At 50.4% G+C, this 22,700-nt stretch overlaps 1 protein-coding gene across 12 annotated transcripts in view; it reads right to left on the reverse strand.

Annotated features, from left to right (window-relative positions):
- LOC140715821 (uncharacterized) overlaps window positions 1-22,700 on the reverse strand; it is a 207,158-nt gene that overhangs the window by 48,748 nt on the left and 135,710 nt on the right. For 11 of the 12 annotated variants that reach the window (XM_073028226.1, XM_073028235.1, XM_073028234.1 and 8 more), the window contains 6 exons: window positions 16,582-16,670; window positions 7,751-7,791; window positions 6,640-6,768; window positions 5,442-5,492; window positions 4,516-4,626; window positions 3,659-3,697 (listed from right to left, as the gene is read on the reverse strand). In XM_073028226.1, the coding sequence (XP_072884327.1) occupies window positions 3,659-3,697; window positions 4,516-4,626; window positions 5,442-5,492; window positions 6,640-6,768; window positions 7,751-7,791; window positions 16,582-16,670 (460 nt within the window). The remainder of the gene's footprint in view (window positions 1-3,658; window positions 3,698-4,515; window positions 4,627-5,441; window positions 5,493-6,639; window positions 6,769-7,750; window positions 7,792-16,581; window positions 16,671-22,700) is intronic. The other variant, XM_073028237.1, reaches the window with a different exon arrangement.

A 22,700-nucleotide genomic window follows, 5' to 3' on the forward strand; every position in this document is an offset into this window, starting at 1 on the left:
ATTTGACAGGTTTCAATGAGGTCAGCCCTCATTCTTCTGAATTCCAGTGACGGCAGGCCCAGAGCCAAACACTCTTCATACGAAAAGCCATTCAAACCTGGAATCATTTTTATGAACCTCCTTTGAACCCTCTCCAGTGTCGGCACATCCTTTCCAAGATAAGGGCCCTAAACGGCTGATAATACTGTAAGTGAGGCCTCACTAGTGCTTTATAAAGCTTCCACGTTAGTCATTCGCCCTTGGCTTGGGGTGAGTCAAGACTAGGTGGAATCTTGCCACCGAATGCCCACTCTTGCTCTGCCGAGCACCTCCAATGCTTTGTGTGTGTGGCTGTTTCACTGTGCATGTGACAACACTAATAATAACTTATTTATAGAGCACTTTTGAAACAGATGATGTAGCTCAAAGTGCTTCACAATGGGATAAAGTGCAAAACTTGGAAGAGTAATGCTGCCAGAGCCCTGGGTCTTGGGAAGGTTTAGTTGATGCTGTTTGTGCATTGTACTCTGTAGTTCCCGTTACGAATGTTTCTGGTTTCTGGTCGTTCCTTTCTTTGCTGCTAGTTTTTGCAATTTCGATCGGGACAGCTTGCAGGTAGTGTACAACGGAGAGCTAGATCGAACTGCACTAAATATACCTGGAATCTGACTTTGCAGCTTGCTGCTTTATATTCTGTGTGCCATTTGCACGATTTGTTGTTTTTTTGCGCGTGGGGGGGGGGGGGGGTGGTCGATATTTTTCTTTCAAGGGGTTCTATGGTTTTCTTTGTTTCATGGCTGTCTGTGGGAAGAGGAATCTCAGGGTTGTATACTTAGTACGTACTTTAATAATGAATGTACTTTGAATCTTTGAAAATCATGTTGGTGAAAAGCAAGGTTGAATAAATAGGTCTCGAGCTGGTATCTGACTCTGCATCTTTTATAGTTTTAGGTATTGAGTTCCACGGTTTAGGAGCGTAGTTAAAATGAAAGCTGACCTGCCAGTTTTCTTTTGAGGGAGTTTGTTTAAATTTAAGAGACCGACAGAGCAAGACCTGAGACCTCGAGCAGGATCAGAAGACAGTTACATGTGGGCAGAGGAGTGGAAGATTTGCCCTCCCAGAGCTGCGAAGAGGCAGTACATCGGTGGGGCCCGTCGTAAATTGGGGGACCGCTTCGTCAAGCACCTCCGCTCCAACCACAAGCGGAGCTCCCCGGTGGCCAAACATTTTAATCCCAGTCACCGTTCTCGTCCTGGCATGTCAGTCCATGAGCTCAAACTGGAGGAGCAACACTGATACGCAGTCTGAGTGATGGCATGAATATCAATCCCTCCTTCCGCTAAACCCCCCCCCCCCCCTTCACCTGCCTACCACTTCCAACTAGGTCCACTTTCCTCTCCATCCCCTCCTCCCCCCCACATTCCTATTCTGGCGCCTTCCCCTTCCTTCGCACTCCTGACGAAGGGTCACAACCTGAAACGTCGACTGTTCATTCTTTTCCGTAGATGCAGCCTGACCTGCCGAGTTTCTCCTACATTTTGTGTGTGTTACAAGGGACTGTACAAATTCAAGGGCAGGATATTTAACAGTGCTGACACACAGAGGGATCTTGGGGTTGTGGTCCACAGAAAGAGGATGAACGGGTTAATAGGATGGTAGTGAAGAAGTGCTTGCTTTTATTAATTGAGGCACTGAGCTCGAGAGTCAAGATGGTTTTGAAAATATGTCACTAACTTTGCAAAGAGTGCAGAGGAGATATACGAGGATGTGGCCAGGACTCGAGGGACTAAGTTACAGGGAAAGGTTGGCCTGACCGGAACGCAGGAGACTGAGGTATGACCTTATAGAGGTGTATTAAATCATGAGGGGCATAGATCAGGTGAATGTACACAGTCCTTTCCCCCTAGAGTTAGGGAATGAAGAACTAGAAGGCATACGTTTAAGAGGTACCTGAGACCTCGAGCAGAATTATAAAACAAAACCAATTCCAATTCAGTTTAAATCATGCTTCTTTCTCCACTTTGCTGGCAGGAGATTGGGGCTGAGAGGAAAATTGGATCAGCCATGATGAAATGGCAGAGCAGACTCGATGGGCCGAATGGCCTAATTCTGCTCCTGCACCTTATGATCAGAAATAAACCATTCTGAATCTCTGCATGACTTTCACCATTCATCAGAACCTTTGCCCGCTCACTTAACCTATCTGTATCCTCTATGCAGCCACTTTATGTTGCCTTCCCAACTATCTAGCCAACGTTGTCAATGAGTAATTTCTATCCCAAGTGAATTTCCCTCCAGTCTTTGCAGATCATTGGAGAACTAGGTGGCTTAAATTTGCCAATGACACCACTGTCGTTGGCAGATTCTCAAGACGGCAACGAGGAGGCGTACGGAAGTGAGAGACTGGCTGGTTAAGCAGCACATCAACATCGCCCTCTAGGTCAGTAAGGCCAAAGAATTGACTGTGGGCTTCAGAAAGGGGAGACTGAGAGAACTCCCTCACTGTGGTGGAAAGCGTCAGCAACTTTTAACTCCCTGGGTGTCAGCCTCTCAGAGGAACTATTCTGAGCACAACATGTTGATGCAAATGAGGGCGGCACACCAGTGGCTCCACTTCACTACGCGTTTGAGGAGATCGGACTGTCATCAACAGTTCCTGCCAATTGCTACAGCTGTACTGTGGAGAGCATTCTGACTGGCTGCATCACCGTCTGGTACAGAGGCAGCTCGTCCCAGATACTGACCACCCAGATCCTCCCTTCACCCACACAGGGAGCAGCAGGGGCGGGGGGCAGAGAGAGAGGGAGGGGAAAGGGGAGAGGAGGAGGAGGAGAGGGCTAGTCAGGGAGAAATGGCAGGAGAAAGGGAAGGGGGAGAGAGGGGGAGGGGAAAAAGGAGACGGAGAGGGTGGGGAAGGGGAGGGAGATGGAGTGAGGAAGGAAAGGGGGAGGGGAAGGGAGGGAGGGGGAGGGGGAAGGGAGGAGAGAGGAGGGAGAAAAAGTGATGGAGAGGGAGAGAGAGAGTGTGACAGATATGGAGGGAAAGAAAGAGAGAGCAGGAGGGGAGGAGAGGGGGAGAGACTAGTCTCCTGCCCTGCCACGCTTCAAGTCTGACTCTTGCAGGAGTTCCCAGACGACGAGGGACTGTTCTGCCATCCAGTTTCTGCCAGCCCCCAGAGCAATCTGCTTGCCCCACAGATTTTACCCGCAACCTGCTCTCCCTGCATTCCTACCCATCCCTCACCCACACACACGGGGTGGGGAACGGATAACCCACCAGCCGCGCATGTCGCCGGTGGAACTGGTGGAAGCTCACGGGGTCACAGTGAGAGCGTGGAAACTTCAACACACGCGCGCACACACACACACACTGCGACAGAGATCGGGATCTCCACCGGCCGTGTGGGTGGTTGGTGATCGAGGGAGGGGGAAGGAAGAGTTGGAGCTGGCGGCCGAAAACGCCAGGGTCAAGGTCACAGTCAGGTGCGGGGAGGGAGACAGAGGCGCCTCTGGCTGCTCCGACACATCTGCATGTTCTGGCCCAGGCGCCAGCCACTCACTTTGCACTTTGGGCCGCTGCCAGGAACTCCCACAAAAGCAGGGACACACCCAACACAGGAACAACACACATGCTGCATTCATACGTCAGCAAGAAGCCGAGTGGGAGGCTTGTCCTCACCAAAATCTTCTCTGCTTGCTGGTGAGATTGTATCTTTCTCTGCAAAATAAGCAGATAAGGAGGAAGCCAGTTAACATGTGGTTCGCAATCTCCAAACTCAGTGACGTTACTCTAGATAAGGCCAACGTTCTCCTGTCACAAGAGCAAGCTTTGTATCATATTGGGTGACTGTCAACCATATCAGACCTCCCCCCCACACCGTCCCGTCACACAGAGTGAAGCTCCCTCCACACTGTCCCATCACACACTCCTGGGGTCAGACACAGAGTGAAACTCCCTCCACACCGTCCCATCACACACTCCCAGGGTCAGACACAGAGCGAAGCTCCCTCCACACCGTCCCATCACACACTCCCGGGGTCAGACACAGAGTGAATCTCCCTCCACACCGTCCCATCACACACTCCCGGGGTCAGACACAGAGTGAAACTCCCTCCACACCATCCCATCACACACTCCCGGGGTCAGACACAGAGTGAAGCTCCCTCCACACCGTCCCATCACACACTCCTGGGGTCAGACACAGAGTGAAATTCCCTCCTCACCGCCCCATCACACACTCCCGGGGTCAGACACAGAGTGAAGCTCCCTCCACACCGTCCCATCACACACTCCCGGGGTCAGACACAGTGAATCTCCCTCCACACTGTCCCATCACACACTCCTGGGGTCGGACACAGAGTGAAGCTCCCTCCACACCGTCCCATCACACACTCCCGGGGTCAGACACAGAGTGAAGCTCCCTCCACCCTGTCCCATCACACACTCCCTGGGTCAGACACCGAGTGAAGCTCCCTCCACACCATCCCATCTCTGTGAGACACCTGGGGAGTTTGGGCACCGAGGGTGGTACTTGCCGTTGGAACTTTGCACGGGACACCATCCTTGTCTTCAGACGTGACGTGTGCTGGCTCTGATCTCTGTATCGCCGTCCGTTTTGTCGCCTGGAGGTGGGACTTCACCTTTTTCTACGCATGGAATGGATTTCAATTAGCGGGTGGAGGTTGCAGTAACGCCCACCGTGCTTGGACAGAACAGGACGTAACACACACTGGTGCTGTGTGACGTACAGCTCTCGTCGCCCCCCTCCCATGGTGCAGCGCTCCCCCTCACCACTCCTCCCACAGTTGGGTGCTCCCTGCTCACAGCCCCTCCTACAGTAGAGTGCTCCTCCCCCAGCGCGGCATTGCCCCCACTGCCCTCCTGCAGCGCAGTGCTCTCTCACCACCTTGCCAGCAGTACAACAGTCCCTCATCACCTACCCCCCCAGTGCGTCTCTCCCTTGTCACTGCCCGCTTGCCTCTCCTGCAGTGCGAAGCTCTCTCCTCATCACCCTCCCCGCAGACGGCGGGCGCTCCCTCCTTGCTGCCCCTCCCGCAGCACTTCCTCCTCACCACCCCTTTCTTTTATACAGAGTTATAGAAGTTTATTTACACAACAAACACACAAAGTACAAAACTTCCAGTATTTACCAGACAGTGAATAATTCAAATTAAAATACGATTATTACTGTCTGTAAAACAGTCAATTCCCTGGTGGCCCTGGAAAGCTCCACAGTCTCACACTCCACATAAGCGTGGGACACCGACTCCTCCCGGCCACAGAATGGACAGGTGGACGGGGTGGCAGTCACCCTGTCTACAGTACTGCCCCATGCAACACCTTCCACCCCTGGCCCCCAATGCACTCCTCCATAAAGAGATCTCCCTGATATACAGAATGAAAGGTGAGCATTCACACATCGAAACACAAGGCTGGGTGGACGAATGAGCCGCACACGTACCTTTGGTTCCCCTGACGATCTCCGGCACCGTGACTCTGCCCTTATCTCTTTCTGCAGGGAGACAACACAGCAGTGAACACAGGGGGAGGGGGAGAGAGACGGGGAGGAAGAGAAAGAGGGGAGGAAGAGAGAGAGGGGAAGAAGAGAGAGAGGGGAAGAAGAGAGAGAGAGGGAGGAAGAGAGAGGGAAGAGAGGGGGGAGGAAGAGAGAGGAGAGGTGGGAGAGAGGAGAGAAGGGTGGAGGGGAGAGAGAGGGGGAAGAGGGGAAGAGGGGGTTGGGGAGAGAGGGGGAATGATGGAGAGAGGGGCAGAGAGAGAAGCAGAGGAAGGGAGAGAAGAAGATTGAAAGAAAGGGAAAGAGGGGAGAGAGAGAAAGACAGGGAGAGGGAGGGAGAAGGAGGGAGAGGGAGGGCGGGAGAGAGTGTGTGTATACACATACACACGCACACACACACAGACACACAAACGCACACACGCTCCTATACACATGAACGCACACGTACGCTCCTATATACACAAACACACACCTACACACTTAGAAGGCCAACTCTTTGGGTATATTTATAGCAGAGTTTGATAGGTTCTTGATTAGTCAGGGCATGAGGACGGGGTTGAGAAGGATAATAAAATCAGGGATGATGGAATGGCGGAGCAGACTCGATGGGCTATATAGCTCGAATCTGCTATGTCTTACTGTCTTATATCTGCATACAGTTATTAAGTGAAGGTGCATGGGGAGGGGGTTGGGAACATCCCAGACTTCAGGGTGAGAATGAAGGGGTGAGATACCTTGGGTTGTAGGGAGGGTGGGGTAGACATCCCAGTCCCCTGGGTGGGAAAGGGGAGAGAGGGGAGAAAGGCCCCAAAGCCTGTGATTATGGGAGAGATGGGAGGTGGTTTGTGAAACCTGGGGCTAGATGGCGGGGAGGGCAGGAGTTGGAAATATTTTTGATTGGTCAGAGCATGGAGGGATAAGGGAAGGCAGCAGGAGATCGGGGCTGAGAGGGAAATGGATCAGCCATAATGAAATGGCGGTGCAGACTCAATGGGCCAAATGGCCTAATTCTGCTCCTAGATCTTATGGTCTTGTATCTCTGTTCACAGGAGCGGAAGGGGGAGTTGTCCCAGACTCTGTGCTGGGGTGGGAAGCACCCTGATCTGGTGGTGGGGGGGGAGGGGGGGGGGTGGAATTCACTCACCAGTTTCTGACAAGACCTCCTGATGCACTTGCGCCTCCTGCCACTGTTCGAGTGCCCGGCAGCACATCCCCGACACACACCGCAGTCAGTGGCCACGGAGCAGCCCTCGCACTCACCGCAGCCAAAACGCTGGCACAGGGAGACAAAAGAGAACTTCCCATCACCACTACGCAAAACCTCACCCTTCGAAGGGAGAGCTGGAGATGTGGAAGGCAGAGGGAGAGGGGGAGAGAAAGAGCGAGACAGAGAGAAAGACGGAGAGAGATGGACATGAAGGAAGGAAGGGGAGTGAGACACAGACAGAAAGAGGAAGAGGGAGACAGAGGAGAGCAAGATAGTGATGGCGTAGAGAGGGAGGCAAAGAGTGATGGATGGACAGAGGGAGGGAGGGAAGAAAGGGAGGGAGGCAGAGAGAGAGAGGAAAGAGGGAGAGGGAGAGAGGCAGAGAGAGAGAGAGGGAGAGAGGCAGAGAGAGAGAGAGAGAGAGAGGAAAGAGGGAGAGACACTCATTCCCCACCATGGCATATATGGGGGTTGCAAGCTCACAACTTGAAAGGCATTCTGCTCACCCTTCATTGGGACAGGGAATGCAAGGTGGGACTGGGACGGGAGTTCGGGGCGGGGGTAAACGCCTACAGTACCCGCGGAGAACAGCAATCACACGAGAATGGGAGCTTCTTGTCCTTACAGCAATCACACGAAAGAACAATCACACATGAACAGGCGTTCTTTGTCCATAGACCCAAATCACCAAATGACAATTGTACAGCAATAGGCACTGTACGAAGAGAAATCACTAGAAACAACAATCACATGGGAACAGGCACTGTTCGTCCTTACAGCAATCACCACCAAGTAACAATCATACAATAACGGGCGCTCTTCGACTTTAAAGACACCAATCAACAATCATCCAACGACGGGCACTCTTTGTCCTTACACCAATGAAACCAAACAACAATCACACGAGAACTGGCAACTCATCATCCAGGTGGCAATCACGCTAATCAACAATCACACAATGAGCGCTCATAGTCCTTACAGGAATCACACCAAACAACAATTGGACAGGACCAGCAATCACGCAAGAATGGATGATCTTTGTCCTTACCTTGTAATAGTTTAACTTCCTCCCAAGTTCCCGTCGCTTCGCTGAAGTGGGTGAAAAGAGAGATAAGTGGGGGAGAGATGGACAGGGAGAGACAATCGGGGAATGGAGGCAGGAGAGACAGTGAGATAATGGGGAGAGAGGGAGGGTGAGAGAGTGAGATTGAAAGAAAGATATAGAATGGGGGAGAAACAAAGAGAGAAAGAAAGAATGGGGAAGAGGGAGAGTGAGGAGTTGAGATAGAAAGAGAGAAGGGGAGAAAGAGTGAGAATGGAGGGAGAGATAGAAAGAGAGAGAGGGAAGAGAAAATTGGGAGACAGAGATAATGGGGGAGAGTGCAACAGATAGAGAGAGGGAGGGGAGAGAGAAAAAGTGTGGGAGAGGGAGAGAGAAAAAAGAGGAAATGTGGGAAGGAGGGAAAGACACACACACAAAAAGTGAGTGAGTGTGAGAAAGGGAAAGATAGAGTGAGAGGGAGATAGTGAGAAAGGGAATTGGTGGAAGTGAAGGAGATGGAGAGGTGAGAAAGAGAGTAGAGGAAGATAGAGAAAAAGAGAAAGGGAGAGGAGACAGAAATGCATCGAGGGGAAAGAAAGGAATGCAAAAAAGAGCAAGGAAGCAAGGAGAGGGGCAGAGAGTAGAAGGAATGGGAAGAGGAGGGAGGAGGGTAACAGAAAGAAGGGAGTCAGGGAGGGTGCAAGGAGGAGGATGAGAAGAATGAAGAGGAACGAGTTGAGGGGAGCGAGGGATGAGGAAAAATGGGAAAGGGAGGTTGAGGCAGATAAAGAGGGTTAGTGAGGAGAGAGAAAGGGGAGGAGTGAAGCAGATGGGATGGAAAAGAGAGAAGTAGAAATGGGCAGAGAGGGAAGAGAAAGGAGAGAGAGTGTGGAAGGGAAGAGAAGGAGGGAGTGTACAGAAAGCGAGGGATGAATGGTGGATTAATGGGGAGGGGGGAGAGAGAGAGAGAAAAACACATCATTTCTCCAGGACTGGGTGAACCGGGAAATTAAGGAGAGAACTCTGTGGGAGGGCAGCAAGGAGGGAAGGGCAGTGAGGAGGGAGCAATGTTGGCAGAGTGGTGAGGAGAGTGTCTCATTGCGGGGAGATCGATGATGAGTGAGAGACGATGAGGAGGGAGCGACGGCAAGGAGGGAGCAATATGCTGAGGGAGGGACGGCAAGGAGGGAGTGCAGGGAGGGAGCAATGCACTGAGGGTGGAGCAGTGAGGAGGGTTGCACCATTCTGTTGCCAAACCCCTTGGGGATAAACTACCTAAGCTGAGGGAGCCATGTCTGTCAACAATAGGCAGCCCAGTTCTGAACCCTCGGGCACTCCAATCGGGGAGCCATCCCGTGGGTAGAGGGAATAGGGGCCAAATAGCAGAGCACAGAGTCAACCATGAAGACATGAGAGCGAGAGAGACTGCAGATACCCGAACCTGGAGCAACACACACACACACACACACAATCTCCTACATACTTCTGTTTTAATCTGTTAATATTATTGTTTTAGTACAAGTTGAGCACCCTTTCTTCGAAATGCTTGGGGCTGGAAGTGTTTCAGTTTTTGTATTTTGGAATAATGGCATCTACATACCGAGAAACCTTGGCAATGGGGCCCATTTCCATTACATACAGTACTGTGCAAACATTTTAAGCACATATATATGGCTAGGGTGCCTAAGACGTTTGCACAGGACTGTATATTGTTTAAGATAGGAAGGTGGTTGAAGAAAAAAAACACTTACTTTGTATTAGCTCATAGTATTAAGTGTTACTTGGTAACTGAAAAGACATGACATAGAGCATTGTGCAAAAGTCTTAGGCACCCTAGCTATATACATATGTGCCTAAGACTTTTGGACAGTACTGTTATAGAACGTATTATCTACAGCACATTACAGGCCCTTTGGCCCACAACATTGTGCCGACCATGTTACCCATTCTAGAAGCTGCCTAGAATTTCCCTACCACAGAGCTCTCTATTTTTCTAAGCTCATTATCATCATTATGTGCTGTGTCATATGACGTGGGCGAAGGTGCTCCCACGACCATGATTGTTCTTGGCAAATGTTTCTACAGAAGTGGTTTGCCTTTACCTTCTTCTAGGCTGTGTCTTTACAAGATGAGTGATCGCAGCCATTATCAATAGTCCTCAGAGACTGTCTGCCTGGCGTCAGTGGTGGCATAACCGGGACTTGTGATATGCACTGGCTCCCGTGGCTTCAAGTGACCCTGACTGAGGGGCTTGGCTGATGCCACACCTCGCCCAAGGGTGACCTGCAGGCTAGCAGAGGGAAGGAGCACCTCACACCTCCTTTGCTAGAGACGTATCTCCACCACACCACCTAAGTTATACATAATATTTTTAATAATTTTGTGCATCATCAGTAAGGTAAGCTATCACCATCTCGGCTGCCCAGGCGGACAGCCAATGGCTATTTGTTATCGCCATCAATCCTGACTCTAAATTTACGTGCTACTGGCAAGCAGTCCTCGTCTTACACTTGCTCACCACACATATGTATTTAACAGTAAAAATAATTTAATATCATTAATATAATGAAAATATAATGAGTGCAGGGAAACAGAAACAGCACCAGGAGAATACCTGAATCAGCTGCTGAACAATAACAAACAACAGGCTTTCAGTCTCCAACTATGATGCCGTGTTTTGATTCAAAGGTTAAGGCACACAGCATTGTACTTTTTTTAGGTTTCACACAAGGTATAGAAAACAAAATATTGAATTTAATTACAGGAAAACTGGGAAAAAAAAACCCTCAGTATTGTATTTTTAACTAATAACAACGCTGATCATGTTCCATGCAAACAGGGGACTAGGCGGAGATGAAATTTCAGATTTTGTGCAAAAATGATTTGTTTTTTAATCATCACCAAAAAAAAAAATCGGAACGTGATGACGGCTGCTTACAGAAGACGACGTTAGGTTTGAGAAACTTGAGGGAGAAGGTCCATCGTCACTGCCTGGTGGAACAACATGAGCTGTTGAGGGACCAAGACGAGGAGACACTGTGTTAGATGACTTGAAATGTCTCTTCAAGGTGGCGTGTGCCTCATTAACAAGGGCTTTTTTCTGTCGCGGCAATCTTCCTTTGATGTTATAAACTGTTTCTTGTTCTGTTATGAACGCACGTGCCTCTAACCTTTTGATCACACGTTTTCACCCTGTCACCAAAGTATGCTAGTATCTTCTTTACCTTCACAATTGCCATCACGATCACCCTGAGTCAGAACCATGTCATGACCCATCAGTTCGCAGTGCTTGGTTTGGGATCAGCATACCGTTAAGCGGCTTGTGTTCACTCCGATGCCGACAGATTCACTCTTTCAAATCGCGACGAGATCTTCATTTCCTGCTTTATGTGTCGTTTTTCTCTTTTTCGTTAGCTTCTGTTCAGCAGAAAACTTTTAACAGTTTGTTCCTCTGTTTCTTCAGGTCATAATGGTGGTCCTTCCTACACCATTCTCATCTGTCGGACGCTTAATTCACACTAACACCGCCGTCAGCTCTTCCAGCAACTTTACTCTCTGTTTTATAGATAAACAAAAATCCTTCCTCTTTATCTGTCCAGAGGGGTAACTGCAGGCCCTTTTGACATTTCCAACAAAATCTCCAAAACACAAAGCAGAGAATGAGCAGAAAACACGTCGTGATGACTGTGAGTGATGCAAGGGGGCCTGGCTACGACGACAGCTGAGAACAAACTGGCACCAACGGGGCCCCACTCAGGGTGCGTGAGGTCACTTCTCAGAACTGTCTGCGGTGCGCAGAGGCCTGTGCGCTGCCTGGGAACCTTCCCAGCGCCTTGAGAAATTTTCCATTCATGGCGTGGTGTCAGCGCTCAGAAAAATTTTGGATTTCGGATCGTGCGGGGGGGGGGTGCTCAACTCGTATTTTTTTTGTGCTGTGTGTGATGTATGCACCATGCCTTGCATCTTGGTCCCTGGGGAACGTTGTTTCGCTCAGCTGTACACATGTACAGTTGAATGATAATAACCGTGAACAAGCGGCTGGAGGAACTCCGCAGGTATATTGGTGGGGTGAGGGGGGGGTGGGGGGAGAGGCGGCAATCAGTTGACGATTGGGAACCAGACCCTTCATCTAGACTGCAGCTAAAGGATCATTTTAAGGGCTGGAATGGTGCGGAATAGGGGGTAGGGGTGAGGATGAGGTAAATGTTGAAAATACAAACAGAAAAGTGCTGGTGATATTCAGCCAGTCAGGGAGCATCCGTGGGAAAGGCATTCAGTGTCCTAGAGTCTTACACAGCATGGCAACAGGCTCTTCAGCCCACAATGTTCTGCTGGACCAATTACAAGAACAGTTACTACCCCTCAACCATCAGGCTCTCAAACAAAGTCGGATAACTTCACTCACTTGCCAATCCATTGAGATCTTCCCACAACCAATGGTCTCACTTTGAGGGCTTTATCTCATGTTCTCATTATTTATTGCAATTTATTTACATCTGCATTTGCACAGTTTGTTGTTGTCTGCACTCCGGCTGATCTTCCATTGATCCTGTTATCGTTACCATTCTATAGATTTGTTGACTATGGGCCACAGGAAAATGAATCTCAGGGCTGTATAATTGCATTTTGACAATAAAATTTACTTTGAACTTCTAAATTAGTAATCAAATGGACAACTGAACTTATTTCTGCCTACACAATGTCCATAGCTTTCAATTTTCATGTGCCTGTCTAAACGTCTCTTAAAAGTCTCTGTCTCTACCACCACCCCAGGCAGTGTGTTCCAGGCATCCACTGCTCTCTGTAAAACTACTTGCTCCTCACATCACCTTTCAAATTACCCCGCTCACATCAAACGCATGCCCTCAAGTATTAGACATTTCAACCCTGGGAAAAAGATACTGTCTGTCTGAGCCTCTCATAACTTTACATACAGAACAATAACAGGCCCTCCTGGCCAATGGGCCCCACACCGCCCAATTACCAAGTGATCAGATTAATCTACTAACCCGTACATTTTTGGGATGTGGGAGGAAAAAGCATTTCCGGATGTATATTGTATACATTTCTCTGACATTAAACTGTACCTTTGGATCTTTGAACCGGATCACTCAGGAGGAAACCCACACGGTCACGGTGAGAACGTACAAACTCCTTACAGGCAGCGGCAGGAATTGAACCCCGATCAGTGACCGCTAGCAATTGCTCTAACTGCTAAGCTACCCCTTCAGTGCGATGATCCTCTGCCCAGCGAGAAAAGATCTACGACAGTGGCAGGGAAGTCAGGACGTCAAGCGACTGAGAGGTTGAGCAGTCACGCAGAGAACTTCCAAACTCAAACTCAGATCACTGCTGCCGTAATAACGTTACGCTAACTGCTGCGGTGGCGTGCTGCCCTGAAGCGTTTAACCCTTATCCCCCGAAACTTCTCCTATCCATATGCCTGTACAAGAGTGATAGGGTTAATGTATCAGCAATTTGTGTGTGTTGCTTTGGATTTCCAGCATCTGCAGACTTCCTTGTACTTATGATTAATGTATGAGGAGAATTTGATGGCTCTGGACCTGTACTCATTGAAGTCTGCAAGAATGAGGAGGATCTCATTGAAACCTATCAAATATTGAAAGAAGTAGATAGAGTGCACGTAGAGAAGATGGCTCCTATAGTGGGGGAGTCTCAGAATAGACAGAGAAGCCAGAGAGTGGTGAATCTGTGGAATTCATTGCCACAGACAGCTGTGGAGAGAAAGTCATGGGTATACTTAAAGTGGAGCTTGATAGGTTCTTGATTAGTCAGGGCATCAAAGGTTACAGGGAGAAGGCAGGAAAATGGGATTGAGAGGGATAATAAATCAGCCATGATGGCGTGGCAGAGCAGAATCAAGGCCCTAATTCTCCTCCTGTGCCTTATTAGTTGTACACCGGCCTCAAACACTTCCTCTGGCAGCTGACGTGACAGACCTTGCCTCACCCCCGCCGGGGGCTTTCAGCATTTTCTGTCTCTTGTGCTGAGAGTTCCAGCCTCTCATTTTGACATTTTTGTACAGCTCACGGAATCTCCCTCCGTGGTAACGCAGCGTTTCCTGCCTGGGCTGCGTCGGTTGGGATTAAAACCAGGAAATCACTTTGCAGCTGTATAAAACTTTGGTGAGGCCGCACTTGGGAGCAGAGAGGGCACTTCTGGTTGCCCCGTTACAGGAAGGATGTGGCGACTTTGCTTCTTTAAGGTTGTCATAGGCAGGGTGGGGGGGGGGGGGGGGGGGGGGGTAGTGGGGATAGACTGCTACTGCTTATTAAAAGCTCCCAACGCCGTGCATCTTAAATAGCCTCGGACAGCCAACTCCAGTCCCTGGCCTTCAAGTGTGACTTAGCTACTAAGCCCGGCGGAACTGTTTCGGCTGACAGGAGAAGGCGCAAAGGCAGGTTACGTGAGGTCAGGGTCAGCCATGGATGTTGCTATCCCAGTTGTTGCCCATGTGGCAGGCTCCCCCTCTCCACGCAGCTGATGATTCCAAGAGAACCGGCAGAGTGTGATAAGGGCTTGGCACCAATGGCGTCGCATGAGTTGACAGTCAGCGTTGAACTCCTGGCCTTCACGTGTGGCTTAGCTACTAAGCCAGTGGAACCGTTTCCACTGACAGGAGAAGGGGGCAGAGGCTGGTTATTGGTGTCTTAAAACCAGTCGCCTCGGGCAGATGGGTTTCGTCAGCCGTGGTTGGCAGCTCATCTGGAAGGAAAACTCTGATCTCAAACCTCTGCTGCCTTGCGGCCGTACCCACTCACGGGGAAGTAAACCCCGAGGAAAATTCCGGAGCTGGAGTCACCAAGGCAGTCCGATGTTGAGCTCAACGCTGACTGGCAACTCCTGCGACGCCACTGGGGCCAAACTGTATCGGTCTCTGCTGTTCCTTTGGATTTGTCAGCCCAGGGGAGCCTGCTTCCTATCGTAACCCCTGGCTTGCGTATCACAAACACGGTGGACAGCTCGGATGCAACATCCCCAGCCGACCCCGACCAACGGAGGGGCCGAGTGGGGCTTTGGAGAGGGCGCAGAAGAGGTTCACCAGCATGCTGCCTGGATTAGAGGTCACGAAGTTGGACAAACTATGGGCTGTCTGCGGTCGAAGCTAAGGAGAGACCCGAAAGAGATTTATACAATTATGAGAGACAGAGATAGTTTTTGAACAGCCAGCCTATTTCCCCTCAGGGAATAAATGTACATAATACAGGGTATCCATTTAAGGTGAGAGGGTGGAAGTTTAAAGGAGATGTGCAGGGCAGTTTGTCTTTAGTGGCGGGTGCCTGTAACAAGGGGTGGTGGTGGAGGCAGATATAACAGAGGTGTGTAAGAGGCTGTTAGAGAGACATACAGTTTAATTTAGCTTTGTGTTCAGAACAGACATTGCGGGCCGAAGGGCCTGTTTGTGTCAAAGATTGGAGGCTAGCATTATCTTTGACCTGTACATCAAAACGTGCAGTGAGATACGTCAATCCAGTATGGATTGTGCTGGGAAACCTGTGCGGTGATGGGAGAGCGTTCAGGCTCTTTGCAGGCAGCGGGGAAACGGAACCCCGATCTCACTGCTGGGACTGCAACAGCGAGCATCACGCTAACTGCTTCGCGACCGTGCAGCACTGCCGTCTCATCCAAAGATGCTCTTCCCTCAGGTTTTCTGTCTGCCTCTCTTGCCAATCACGATGAGAGACAGGAAGGTTCTTCCTACTGGTATTTGAAGCTAGAATCAGGTGACAGGGCCTCAGTATTCAGGGCAGAAATTAGGAGAATTAGACTAGGTCCTGACCCAGAACGTCAACTGTTTATTCTTCTCTGTAGATGTTGCCTGGTCTGCTGAGTTCCTCCAGCATTCTGTGAGTGAGTGTGTTGCTCTGCATTACCTGCATCTGCAGAATCTCTTGTGTTTGGAGGTGAAGAGAAACTGCTTTTCCCGGGGTGGGGGGGTGGGGGTTGACTCTATCCAGTAGAGGCTTCCTCACTAAATATAATTGGGATTGATAGTGAAATGAGTTAATGATTGTCACGTCCTGAGATATGGTGGAAATCCTGTCCCGCGTGCTGTTCGTACAGTTTACACAGTGCACTGAGGTGGAACAGAGTAAAACGATAACAGAGTGCAGAATAAAGTGTCACAGTTACAGAGAAAGTGCGGTGCAGGAAAACAGTAAGGTGCAAGGTCATAATGAGATCAAGAGTCCATCTTATCGTACAAGAGGGTTGTTTAAGAGACTGATAATGGGGGGTAGAAACTGTCCCTGAGCTTGGTGGGATGTGGCTTCAGGTTTTCGTATGTTTGGCGGGGGGGTGGGGGGGTGGGTGGAAAGAAGGGAGAATGTCAGGGGTGGAAGGGCTCGGCGGTTATGCTAGCTGCTTTACCGAGTTAGCGAAAATAACACATTTGGATAGAGTTTTGAGGGGGAGAATTGAGGGAGGAGGGGATAAGGCAAGTAGGTGGAGCTGAGTCCACGGGCAGATCAGCAGCAGGGTCCTGGCCCGAAACTTCGACCTTACTCTTTTCCTAGATGTTGGCTGGTCTGCTGAGTGTGGGTTGCTCGGATTTCCAGCATCTGCAGAGTTTCTCGTTTGTGGCCAGATCATAGAGTTGAGGATGGGCCAGATGGCTGACTACTGAAAGCAATCTCACAAGCAGGGGTGGTGGTGGAATACTCGTGGGGGGAGGGTTGGCTTAAAACGACGTGCAGATACTGGACAGAGGTCCTCGGACAGGCTGCTGTTCTGGGACGAGGTGGAGGCATGAATTCCCTGTGAAAGGGAGTTGGGGGGAGGGTGGTTGCGGGAGCGAACGAGGTCACAGTACTTGCCTCTGCACTCGGCGCAGTAGAATCGCAGGCGCCTCTTGCGGGGGCTGAACAGCACCCCTGGAATCCACTGCTGGCAGTCCTCACAACACCTGTATCGGGAGTGAGAGGGGGAGAGACAGCAGAAAAGAGAGAGTGGAGACAGTAGGGGAGAGAAAGGGGGAGGGGGAAAGAGTGGGGAAAGAGGGGGAAGAGAGTGAGGAGAGGGGAGGGGAAAGAGAGGGAGAAGGGAGAGGGGGCGAGGGGGAAGGGTGTGATGGGTGGGGGGAAGAGGGAGGAGAAAGGAGAGAAGGGGAAAGAGGGGGAAGGAGAGAGAGGGATAGAAGGGGATAGAGGGGGAGAAAGATGTGGAGGGGGGGCAAGAGAGAGTCAGATCACACTGTTCCCGTTAAAACACCATCTAACTCCCCCACCCCGTCCCTGCTTTTATTTACAAAAATATGTTTATTTCTACAATAAAACAACACTACAACTAAAACATAATGAATACTAACACAAACTAACACATTATCATCCTTATCCAGGATAGCATTTAACCCCTGCAGTGCTCAACCAATCTGCTGCGTGGGGGGTGGGGGCAGTAAAGATTCACCAGGATGGAGGGATTGAGGCTGGACAGGCTGGGACTGTTTTCCCTGGAGTGAAGGAGGCTGAGGGGTGACCTTAGAGGTTTATAAAACCACCAGGCATGTGGAGAAGGTGAATGGTTGTATCTTTCCCCACCAGCTTCACCTCCAACCCCCACCCCCACCCCCAGGTAGAGGATTCTAAAACTAGAGGGCAGAGGGCAGATCTTAAAGGGGCAACTTTTTTCTCCCAGAGAGTGCTGGATATGTGGAACAAGCTGCCAGAAGTGAGTACAATTACAATGCCAAGGAGACACTTGGAAACTTTGGTAGAAGGAATAAAGGTGGAAACTATTTTCTAAACAGGGAGAAAATTCAAAAATAGGAGGCACAAAGGGACTTGGGAGTCCTTGTGCAGGATTCCCTAAAGGTTAATTTGCAGGTTCAGTCAGTGGTGGGGAATGCAACTACGATGTTAACTTTCGTTTTCAGAGAAAGAGAATATAAAAGCAAGGATGTAATGCTGAGGTTTTGTAAGGCACTGGTCAGACCACACTTGGGAGTTTTGTGGGCAGATTTGGGCTCCATATCGAAGAAAGAATGTGCTGGCATTGGAGAGGCTCCAGGGAAGGTTGCAAGAATGATTCAGGAATGAAAGGGTGCGGAGTGCATGATGGCTATGGGCCTGTACTCGCTGGGGTTGAGAAGGAAGTGGGCGGATGAGGGGGGAGGGGATCTCACTGAAACCTATCAAATATTGAAAGGCCTGGATAGAGTAGACTTGGAAAGGATGTTTCCTTTTGTTGGGGAGTCTAGGATAGCCTCAGAATACGATGTCCCTTTAGAACAGAAATGAAGAGTAATTTCTTTAGCCAGAGGTTGGTGAATCTGTGGAATTCATTGCTGCAGATGGCTGTGGAGGCCAAGTCATTGGGTCTATTTAAAGTGGAGGCTGATAGGTTCTTGATTAGTCAGGATGTCACAGGTTACAAGGAGAATGGAGTTGACACAGAAAATAAGATCAGATATGATTGAATGATGGAAAAGATTCGAAGGGCTGAATGGCCTAATACTACTCCTATATCTGTGGTTTTAAGGACATACATGGAAAGGAAAGGCTTATAGAGATATGGGCCAACCACGGGCAAATGGAACTAGCTCAGATGGGCATCTTGCATGGCACGGACTGGACAGGGCAAAGGAGCTGAGGGTCTGTTTCTGAGCTGAGCGAACCTAACAGTAGCAGTGGTAGCTAATTGTATCTGTCAGGTTCATGGTCAATTCGCATGCACGCACAGACCTACTGTCAAAGACACTGGCACACACACAGAGAAGAACACATTTACATACACAAATGCACACCAACTGTCACATACATATAGATACTGTGTCACACACACACACACACACACACACACACACACACACACACACACACACACACACACACACACACACACACACACACACACACACACACACACACACACACACACACACACACACACACACACACACACACACACACACACACACACACACACACACACACACACACACACACACACACACACACACACACACACACAGTCACCCGGGCTGAGAAGCAGCATTTCTACTGGCTGAGCCAATCTGATTGGGATTTCTGGAGAGATCTGTGATGTGAGAGCGTGGGGAAGATGTGGGAGTTGCTCTCCCGAGGGAGGCAGGGGGAAGCTGGATGAACACATGAGGAGCAGGCTGATGGCAGCCCTCGTGTTCTCTTCCTCCCCCACCCAGCCCGCTCTTCCTGAGTTCATCCTGACGCTCTGACAGAGCTTCCCTTGTTTGTGTCAGCCGGCCACAGAGTAAACAGTCTCCGGCACAGTGGCGCATCGGGTCGAGCCTTGGTCTCACAGGCTCTGGCGAGCAGAGTTCAATCCCCACCTGCTACAAAGCGTGTGGAGTCTGAGCACTCTTCCCTGATGCTGTGGGATCTCCCCCAGATCTCCGGTTCCCTCCCACGTCCCAGTGACAGCGTTCTGGAGCTGGGAGTTCAGTTCTGGCGCCACCAGAACACCAGAAGGAGTTTGTTCGTCCCTGAGTTTTTCCCCTGGACGCTCCAGTTTGCTTCCCATATTTCACAGACATACCAGTCAGTAGGTTAATTGGTTATTGTAAAATTGATTAGGCCAGCGGTTCAAAGGGCTGGAAGGGCCTGTTTGATGCTGTACCACTAAATAAAACAAATACTTAAAACAAGCGGGGTTGGCAGGTTAATCGAAACACCTCCCCCCTCCCCTTGAGGGCATGTGGAGTGAGTGGAGGATTTGCTGGGAGTGTGTGTGTGTGTGTGTGTAGGATGAAGGGGTTAAATGGGACCACTGATTTTAAGTGGTCATTGGTTAGCACCGACACAATGGGCCAAAGGGCCTGTTTTGGTGGCAGGTAACTCCGCTAGGGAGAAAACTAGGAGACTTGATGGCCTGTGGGTAGACTTGTGGGTAGCTGTTGCCTGGGAGCCCTCAGGGAAGGAGAGCTGGCACCCTTGCCACCAGCCAGGTCTCATCACGTCTGAAGCGTTGTAAGTGCTTTTAAACCTTATTATTTGCTAATTTATTTGTGGTAATTATCACTGTGTGTGTGTGTGTGTGTGTGTGTGTGTGTGTGTGTGTGTGTGTGTGTGTGTGTGTGTGTGTGTGTGTGTGTGTGTGTGTGTGTGTGTGTGTGTGTGTGTGTGTGTGTGTGTGTGTGTGTGTGTGTGTGTATACCATCCTCTTTCGTTTGGTGGTATAAATGCATTGAATGACAATATCCCGAACTTGCAGAGGATGGAGTGGAGGAGGGGACAGTGAGGGGGAGAGGAGCTAGATAGCGATGGAGTGCATGGGAGAGGGGTGAGGAGGAGACGGAGCAGGGGAGTGGATTTAATATTTCAGTAATATTTGAGTAATATTATAAATATATTGTTTGATTAAGCATCCTTTGTTTAAATAATTCATTATGGGTTTTATGTAAAACTATGTGAACGGTCATGCGTCATCACAGCACCACGTCATATGTGAGCGCTACACTAAAGTAAAAATGAAACTGAAGAAAACACGCGTTACCTCCTGGCTCCGTGTTTTATTTTCGATTCGTTTTATGTACTGGAGTTATGAAACAGGATGGAGGCAGAGAGGGGAGAAGGGGGAGGAGTGAGAGGGGAAGGAACATGGGGAGGGATCGGGGATGGTGAGATGCAGAGGGAGAATGGGTTGTGTCATGGGCGAGGGAGTTGATGGACGAGGGGGACACAGAGATGGAATGGGGAGCAGAGACTGGTGGGCAAGAAATCGAGACATTGAAGAATCAGAGGGAGGAGATGGGGAATGGGGTGTAGTGAGGCATGATATAGCGGAGGGGGAACGAAGGGCTAGACAGAGAACAGGAAGAAGGGCTGAGGTGCAGGTGAAGGGTGCTGGTGGCGAGGGGGGAGACGGGAAAACATGGCAATGGACGGAGGTAGGAGGAGAGGAGATTTGGAGGAGGAGGTCGGATGGGGAGACAAGAGGAGAGATATGGGGAGCAGAGAAGGAGAGGAAGGGGAGGGGACGGGAGGTGACGAAAGGTTAAGATGGAGGTGGGGGAGTGGTAAGCTTTAGATGGTGGAGGCATGGAGACAAAGAGGGTGGGGGAAATTGGTTAGCAGGGAGTCTTGGCATGCAGGAAGGAAAACAGGAACTGGCAATGGGGAAGGGGAGAGGGAGGGACCCGGGACATGAAGGAGTAGGAGGAATTGGATAGAGGAGAGAAAGGAAGTGGGGAGAGGGGGAACATCAAAGAGGAGGAGGGGATGGGGGTGATGACGGGTACTGAGCGGAGGAGGGGAGGGGTGCAGGGAATGGGCTTGTTGGAGAACAGGGGCGGGATGTGGAGGAGGGTAGTCAGGGACAGGAGCAGGCAGATACTTGGAAGTTTCTCCTGCATCAGTCAGTGAAATGGGGAACAGGCAGGATCCAAGCCTTCAGGTACGCCTGCCGGCCATAGGAGAGAATGATATGTTCGGGAGGAACGCGGTCAGCCGTCGCGGAACTCCCGAGTCAAAGCCCTCCTTGTCTTCTCAGGGGATGAAAGCTCTTGACTATTTTTGTTCAAACGCTGAGCAGTGCTGGCGTCACTGAGGGGAACCAGCTGTGAACAGCATCTGACCTGGGCCACTGGGTGGGAGGGAACAAACAATGAGAGAGAGAGAGTGAGAGAGAGAGAGAGAGAGAGGGGGGGAGGGGGAGGGAGAGGGGAGAGAGAGAGGGGAAGAGAGAGGTAAGGAGAGGGGGAGAAAGGGAGAGGGAGAGAGGAGAGAGGAGGAGAGAGAGGGGGTAGGGTAGAGAGAGGGAGACGGGGAAGAAAAGTGAGAAAGGTAGGGGTGTGAGAGAGAGGAGAGATGGGAGAGCGAGGGGGAAGGAGGAGTGAGGTAGAAAAAGAGAGGGGGTACAAAGACAGACAGACAGAGAAAGAAACAGCCAGAGGGTGGAGAGCAATGGAGAAGTGAGGAAGAGACATGGTGGGAGGTGGGGAGGAGGGCAAGGGATGGATGCCAGTATGGAGGCAGACAGACGAAGACACAGACAGTTGAATGGGGGAAGACGGTGAGATATATTAAGCATGAGGACTATAAAGAAGACGTGGGCCGGGTGCAAGGCAGCGATAAGCAGATGCAGAGCTTGTGTGGGTGGGAAGTTAGACGAGAAACAGCTAAGACACAAAGCACGGATCAGCACAAGAGAACAAGGTCACTGAATCCCACAGCAATTAAACAGCAACCGCTGATTAATCAAGCTCTCTCACATCGTCCCTCAGTAACCCCTCTCTCTCAGAGCCTTGTGTCACTGACTATCCCCACTGACGTTAATCCAGCTCTCTCACACCGTCCCTCAGTAACCCCTCTCCCACAGAGCCTTGTGTCACTGACTATCCTCACTGACGTTAATCCAGCTCACTCACACCGTCCCTCAGTAACCCTTCTCCCACAGAGCCTTGTGTCACTGGCTGTATCCCCACTGACGTTAATCCAGCTCTCTCACACCGTCCCTCAGTAACCCCTCTCCCACAGAGCCTTGTGTCACTGACTATCCCCACTGACGTTAATCCAGCTCTCTCACACCGTCCCTCAGTAACCCCCTCCCACAGAGTCTAGTGTCACTGACTATCCCCACTGACGTTAATCCAGCTCTCTCACACCGTCCCTCAGTAACCCCCTCCCACAGAGCCTTGTGTCACTGACTATCCCCACTGACATTAATCCAGCTCTCTCACACCGTCCCTCAGTAACCCCTCTCCCACAGAGCCTTGTGTCACTGGCTGTATCCCCACTGACGTTAATCCAGCTCTCTCACACCGTCCCTCAGTAACCCTTCTCCCACAGAGCCTTGTGTCACTGACTATCCCCACTGACGTTAATCCAGTTCTCTCACACCGTTCCTCAGTAACCCCTCTCCCACAGAGCCTTGTGTCACTGGCTGTATCCCCACTGACGTTAATCCAGCTCTCTCACACCGTCCCTCAGTAACCCTTCTCCCACAGAGCCTTGTGTCAGTG

This window comes from Hemitrygon akajei, chromosome 24, assembly GCF_048418815.1.
Source record: "Hemitrygon akajei chromosome 24, sHemAka1.3, whole genome shotgun sequence".
Classification (NCBI taxonomy): Eukaryota; Metazoa; Chordata; class Chondrichthyes; order Myliobatiformes; family Dasyatidae; genus Hemitrygon; species Hemitrygon akajei.